The sequence below is a fragment of the Hydra vulgaris genome, chromosome 02 (assembly GCF_038396675.1).
Source record: "Hydra vulgaris chromosome 02, alternate assembly HydraT2T_AEP".
NCBI lineage: Eukaryota > Metazoa > Cnidaria > Hydrozoa > Anthoathecata > Hydridae > Hydra > Hydra vulgaris.
The window spans coordinates 18,051,669-18,059,396 of record NC_088921.1 but is presented as its reverse complement, the minus strand read 5'-3'; the positions used below and the strand labels follow the sequence as shown (position 1 = coordinate 18,059,396).

The 7,728-nt window shown below is 27.1% G+C and overlaps 1 protein-coding gene across 1 annotated transcript; it reads right to left on the bottom strand.

The window, feature by feature from the left end:
• Positions 1-587: 587 nt before the first annotated feature.
• On the bottom strand, positions 588-4,348 carry LOC136076794 (uncharacterized). The gene is made up of 2 exons (XM_065790246.1): positions 1,204-4,348; positions 588-1,101 (listed from the first exon to the last, which is right to left on the bottom strand). The coding sequence occupies exon 1, from the start codon at positions 4,061-4,063 to the stop codon at positions 1,883-1,885; it is 2,181 nt and encodes a 726-aa protein (XP_065646318.1). The 5' UTR covers positions 4,064-4,348; the 3' UTR covers positions 588-1,101; positions 1,204-1,882.
• Positions 4,349-7,728: the final 3,380 nt, after the last annotated feature.

Genomic DNA, 7,728 nt, shown 5'->3' with positions numbered 1-7,728 from the left:
GTGTTCATGTTTTCAATCCATATTGCATCTACTGGGCCATCAAAAATAATCCACCTACAGTCATTTGTAGTGGAAACAGCTTGCTCACAAAAGGAAACAGCAAGAATACCACCAGACCATGAGAAAATAGATCAAAATTACCATACAATTGACCCATTGTAATTGATTTAGGATTTATAACTTTTTAACTTAACCAATAAATCTAACAAAAAAAAATCTTAAATTTTAATTGATAAAGAAAATAAAAAGGTTTTAAGCATACTAGTGTAAATGTTTATTGTATATTTATAAATGGTTTGTATTTCATTTTATGAAGATTGACTCATGAAAAATTTAAACATCTGTTAAATTAGCAAACATTGCATCAATGTCAGCCCAATTTCTATATAAATTTACATATAAATGATTATCTCTTGCTAAACTGTGAGGCAATATCTTTTGATTCTCAAGAGATACTCTATGTATAGACTTACTGTGCATTTGTAGCCAAAAAAATTTGTAAAAAAGCTCAAATGGTTTAATTTTTCAATGCTTTGAATAAGACTTTCTTTTTTTTTACACTTGTAATAATTTTGTGATCATACATATATAAAAGCATGAAATACAAATAAGGTAGATGTGTTGTTGGTGTTGTGATAGATGTGTTGCTTTATTATTTTTAACATTTAACAACTATTATAAAGGTTATTTAACAACTTTTTCTTATTTAAAAAATAATTTATAAATTTGTTCAAAATTTAGACCAGTATGATAACCATTTTAACTATATATTTATACCTAGAGTACTCTAGCAGTATAAATCCAATTCAAATTACTTAACCTTAACAAAAATATATATAGAAAGAAACACAGATATCATTATGTAAAGTGTGTGTATAAGTTCAAGTGGAGGTGTTTAATAATATCTCTAGTCAACCTTCCAGTGACATAAAATATAAAAATAAATCTAGTCAAGTCTAGTTTTGGTAGGGTATATTTTCTTGCATTTATTTATTTGCGCAATTTTATCTATCCAAAACAGCATTAACAAAAAAACAATAAAACCTTAAAAAAATCTGGAGTCGCTAATTTTTTTAAATCTGACATTGCTTGGGCTAAAATCTAAATAAAAAATAACAAAAACTATAGATTTATTGAAAAAATGCTAATAATGACTACAATTAAAAATGGCTGAAGCTTTTCTTATAAAAAAAAACAACTTACTAATAAACCTTGAAAGCATTAGTTTTTCCACTAGGTGGTTCTCCAACAATCATAAAAACATGCAGTACAATGATTTCATATATCTCAACATACCTAATGTCAAAAACACAATTCAAAATGAAAAACACTAAAATCAAACCTAAATAATTTTTTTGATATACCAATCAGTTGGCTGCAAAATTTCTTGTTTACAATTATTTATTATTGCCTCCATCTACAAATCAGAGATAATTCCCTCAAGAATGGTTTATTCTGTAAAAAAAAGTTTTTTAAAATTTCAAAAATTTCTTGTGTTTTTAAAATATAAATATATTTTTTGACTGTTCAACTCACAAACTGATCCTTTTTTAAAATTTTAAATCTGAACCATATTTATTTTCACACTTATATTTATTCATATTTTATTTTAACTACAAAATAGTTTTTATAAATATTTATATATATAAAAACTATTTGAATATCTATAATTTCTGAAGTATTATTCTGATAATTTTTATATTTTTCGACTAAAATAGAACAAAACTTATTAGTGTTGCTGCGACTACTGGAACCTATTTGTGGTTCCTTGTCTTAATTTATCTTAGTTTTAGAGTTCCTGTTATCTCGATCACTACCATCATACTCATTTTTGTTGTCATTGTATTTCTTTCCATTATCTTGAGGGTAACTGTTGCTCGAATCATTGTTCACTGTTTGCTTCCATTGTGAATTTAGGTAAGTACCAGTCTTGAATAAGTTTTTCAATCTTTGCTTTATTAGATAATTTTCCTAATATTTTAGAGATTTCATCTGGAATAGAGTTTTTATAGTTTTTTTGTGCTTTTTTAAAAGCTTTTTTAATATCTTTAAAGCTATAATTTTGTTTATAAGAAAGTTTTTTAAAAATGTCTAGACAATTTGTGTCACTAAAATTAATACTTTTTAATGTTTCTTTAACTTTATTTTCCTTATACTCTGGATGCTTATTCTTGTTGACACCTTGAACTAAAAGTTTTTCTAAAGCTTCTTTAGGATTATATACAGATTTATTAATTGATATACCAAGATAATCACATAGCAAATTATATTCTAATTCTTGAAAAGCATTTATTGTTTCAGCATTTGCTTGTGATATTCCGTAATCATTTCTTCTTGCTTTACCATACGATCGTTCATATTGCTCATGGTAGTATCTACCTACATCTATAGCACCTTGTATAGCCATAGGTAATTTTGTAGCCATGTCTGATATTTTGTATTTGCCCTCTTTTACCAGTTCTAAGAACATAGCGTTGCTAATAAGGGCACTAGGATTCCTGTTAGATTCGCATGAGAATAACAAGTATGATATTTCCAATAAAGTTTTTAGCCTATCTGAATCAATATCCTCATTATTTAATTTTCCTTTAATAATATTCTGTAATTTACTTACTATTTCCGCTGCTCCTAGTTCAGTTTTTTCAAGAGCCTTTTGAATTGATGTATATGTACTAAAGTTTATTACTTTTTCTGTGCGTTTGGTTGAAAATAAAAGTTCTTGAGTTATATCAATTGTCTTATCCCCACTGCTTGTCTTAAATAATATTGGTGTGCTTATAGCTGAAATATTAAAGCCTAAAGGAGCAAATTTAGAATAAATTCTTAATATTTTTTGATAAGCTAAGCTAGATGATAAAAAATTAAGTGCATCTTCGTTATTGCTGTTTTGAAGTGGTTCGAAGTAATCAAGGTTTTTTATATAGTGAATGACAAGAGGTACAGCATTACTTACTTTATTAGCAAAAAATTTTAGCTCTGTTTCAGCATGCCAATTTATACACTGAATAATTAAACTGAAACCATTAGAAGCCTTTCCAGTTATAATATCAAAAATACTACTTTGCATTATAGGAGTTGCATTTTTATATATCTCTAGGATTGTGTAAAGCGTATTTGAGATATCCCGTATATTTTTTATTTGGTTAAAAAATTCTTGTGATTTCTTTGGGTTTAAATTAAAGATTGTTTCTAGCTTAGTTTTATCTTGTTCTTCGAAGTTATCTTTATTAATTAGCTCAGATATTAGTTTAAAATGACCAAGGTTTTTTGTATTGATCTTTGGATGCTTCACATCCGCTTTATATTTAGGAACATCATTCTCAAGCTCATCGTATATACCCTTTACTTGTTGATGTATTTCATATGCTTTCCTAGTATCTCCCACTTTAGTTTTATAATAATTAACAATACCTACTAATAATTCTTTATCTAAACTAACTAAAGTGGTTAATGTTGAAGCTAAGTCTATGTCAAATGAGCCTAACTGGTTTATATGGTATTCTATTTGGTGTAAGTTAGGTATAGCTTTTATCTGGTTAAGAAATTCTTGAGATTTCTTTGGGTTTAAGGCAAAGGTTGTTTTTAACTTCTTTTTGTCTTGTTTTTCCAAGTTATCTTTATTAATTAGTTCAGATAATAGTTTAAAATGATCAAGGTTTTTCATCTTGATTTTTGAATACTTTGCATTCGCGTTATATTTAGGAACGTTATTCTCAAGCTCATTAAGTATATTTCTCACTTGTTGATATATATCCTTTAAAGAAGTAACAGCTTGTATTATTTCCTTCTGATCATTATTTTCTACACCATTAAACTTGATTTTTGTCAAATCTTTTGACTTATATAGGTGATGGTTTAAATAATTGTTTACTACATAAGAATTAACATTAATCTCCTTTTTTATAATATCATTTATCTTCTTTTTATATTCATTATATGCACAATTTAAAATACTATTGCCTACTCTATACAGAGATAGTGCTATTTCACCACTTCTATGGCTTTGTTTATTAGTATTATATTCATCATCCGAACTATCGTAATCAAAAATTGTTTTAGACATAGCTCAACTATTCTTCTATTATAAAGTATAGCATTAAAAATCTAAAAGGTTGTCGCTGTGTACTATATCTAAACTTTCATTTCATAATAAATATCCTGTTTAACGTCATCATAATATTATTATGAAAACGTAAAACATATTAATAACAATACACCCAATAATTACATAAAACACCCAATAATTACATAAAGTATATGTAAAAGTATTTAAAAAAAACAAAACAACAACAGCAAAAAATTTAAGTATTTCCTTGCATTGTTTTTGGAACGTTCTCCTCCATCGTAGTTCTATCTGCGCGGGTTTCATTCTCATTGCCGAGGCCAGATATCAACATCTCAATAAATAAAATATTTTTAATCTACTATATATATATGATAAAAAATAATATACAATATTAAAATAATTGTATAGTATTTTTTATTCTAAATATAACTGACAAAAAGTAAGCACTATGAGTATACTCGTACTTTGGCAATCGCGAAGATTTTTTTATTACAAATGCACAAATGTTGTTTGAAATAAGTTAGTATAACTACGAGTTTACTCGTAGTTGGCAAACTCATGACGCCGCACAGTGACTCAAAACAACAACAAAATGGTAATAAACCCCTCACAACTTTTCTCTAAATTAAGTGCCCTTTTTTAAATAATATTAAATTGCAATACTTTTTTATTTCAAAAGTATAAATAATTTTTTAATAAAACCTTTATTTTGTATTTTATAGTAAAAGAAGTGAAACAATTTGTTATTATTTTCAAAAAAATCTGAAAAATGTGAGCTTTTTATTTAACTAAAAAAGAGTAGTCTTAATTTAAATAAAAGTATATATTTCTTTAAAGATAATCTTTTGGCTCTATATATTTCAAATTTACTAAAAAGAAAAAAAGTCTGATTTTTTGGTTTAAAGTTAAAGACTTTTTGAAAAAAGGCAGCAAGTAATTGTATTTTTTTGGTTTATACATCAGCTAAAAAAATGTTCCACCGAGTTCCAAAAATTTTTTTTTCTAGTTAATTGCCATTTCTACTTTTAAAATATAAAGGGATTACTGCGGTCTCCTGCGGTATTGGAAGTTATAAAAGAAATACAAATGTTGTTAAGCACTTAAAAACCTTGTTTTCCGCCATTTTTGAAAGTATTTTGTTATAATCAAAACAAATGAAAATGGCGAGAAACTTAAATTTTAATTTTTTACTTGTATTACTTGCTCTAATATAGTTTTTAAATCATAAGTATTAAATATAGTTTTAGAAAATGTGCTTTTGTCATTATATACTATTTAAAAGTTTGTTAAAATATTTATTGACAATTTTAAAGAACGATTTATTTTTCGATAAGTACAACATGTTTGAAAAAGCTTAATTGAACAACTTTATTATTTCCTGTAATATAAAATTAACTTAGTAATATAGTATATTACTAAGTATATATTAGTTTTATTATATTAGTTTTATTATATTGATGATTCATAAAAACAATAGCAATGAAAAGATTATATCTTATCCCAAATATACGTGAATTTGGAGTGGATAAATTAAGATTATGGAAGGATTTACTTAATGAAATAAAAAATACTGAAGAAATTCGCATAGAAAACTTAAATGAAGTGAAGGTTGCTTTAGTAATATTTATTTCAAAGGTGAAGAAAAATCAGCTTTTGTGCCTCTAATGCTCAAAGTAGAAGATATCAAAATTTGGAAAAATGGAAATCCTTTAGGTTGTCACTTTTGTAGACCTCTTCATCTACAATATAAAAAAGAGAGTCCAATTTTATTAAGAGAAGAAGAATCAGATCTAAAAAAATCAAATGAATACCTTAATATCAGCTATAGAGTTGATCTTACAATGTTTGATAATAAAGTAGTTAACACAATTACAGATACAAAATCCACTCAATCATGCAATGTGTGCAATGCTAAACCCAACGAAATGAACAATATTGATTTATTAAAAGCAAAAACTGAGAATGAGTCAGTCTTGGGGCTCGGAATTTCAGCTTGAAATTCCGAGCCCCAAGACTGAGAATAAATTCCAAGCATTTTATTCAGCATTGCTGGATAAAATGCTTGGAATTTATTCTCCATTTGAGTTATAAAATTGAAATTAAAAAATATAAGCCAAAAACAATTGAGGAAAAAATATCTGTAGACTTAAAGAATAAGATTTAGGTACTCTTCAGAGAACGGTTAAGCCTATATGTTGACATGCCTAAAACTGGGTCTGGAAATACCAATGACGGCAATACTGCCAGAAGAGCATTTAAAAATAGTGAAGTTTTTTCTGAAATTACTAAAGTAATTTGTGATATAATTGAAAGATTGCATAATATTCTCATAACCATATCTTGTGAATATCCTATTAATATCAATGAATTAGATTTATACTGCACTGAAACAGCTAAACGTATGGTGAGTTTGTACGACTGGTGTGTTATGCCTTCTACTGTACATAAACTGCTAATGCATAGTTCTTCTATATCACATAAATTAACTTTGCCAATTGGGTATATTCGGAAGATGCATTGGAGAGTTTGAATAAACAGATAAGAAATTCTAGACTTAAGCACACGGCAAAAATATCAAGGTTAAACACAATGATGAATCAGATGCACCACCTTCTAGTAAGATCAGATCCAAAAGTATCAAGCATATCTTTTAGAAAACATAGGAGCTATCGAGGAAAACCGTTACCAGACGAAGTTATTAAATTAATTGTTATGTAAATAATAAAATAAATGAAACAAAATATAGTTTTATTATATTATATTTTCTCCATATATCAACATTCTTTAAAAGCCCTTTTTTTTTTTAATATCAAGTAGAGTAATATATCAAGATAATGTGTTTGTCTTGAAGATTCTAAAACTTAACGAAAAATTTTTTGTACGCGTATAGTCACCTTTAATGCGCCCATACGCGCATTATACGCGCTGAAGCTGCGCGTAAAAAAAAATTTACCAACAAATTTGGAATCTTTGACCCCAAAAATATTATTTTGATATATAACATTATTTATTTACAATTTATGTCAAATTTTATTTAATTTTTGCCGTTTTTTGATCGTCCTGAGTCACTGTGCGCCGGCTTACTACGAATATTCTCGTAGTTGGCAAATATCAAAGTCCCGCGGCCGTATTCTCATCTCTCCGTTAAGCTTAACGGAGCGCTAGTCAAAAATTTCTTTTAAATTACATTAATAAAAAATTTATTTAAAATTATAATTTTTTAAACATAAATGCTTTATTTTGGTATAAGTTTTATTTTAACGAATTTATATAAATTTTCGTCATTTCTTTATTTAGAAATATTGCAATGAAATTTCAGACAAAAGCTCCGTTAAGCTTAACGGAGAGATGAGAATACGGCCGCCTCGTATAGTAGAGTATACTCGTAGTTAGCAAATAAATGACGCTAACTTACTACGAGTATACTTGTAGTTGGCAGCGAACAGGTTAAATTCCAATGTTGGAACGTTTGTTTTAAAGTTGGCTTCCAATACTTCCTGAGGGCGTGCAACTATAATTTTTTTTACCCTGGATTATACATTGGAGCATTTTTATACTAAATTTCTTGCATATTGTCAATACCTTACCCACAAATGATTGTTGATTGTTCATTAACGGCATCTGAGTCCGTATAATATAATAACTTATGGGGTTGTTTAGAA

Coding starts and splice junctions, on each gene's coding strand:
- LOC136076794 (XM_065790246.1), bottom strand. CDS start 4,063: ATGTCTAAAACAATTTTTGATTACGATAGTTCGGATGATGAATATAAT.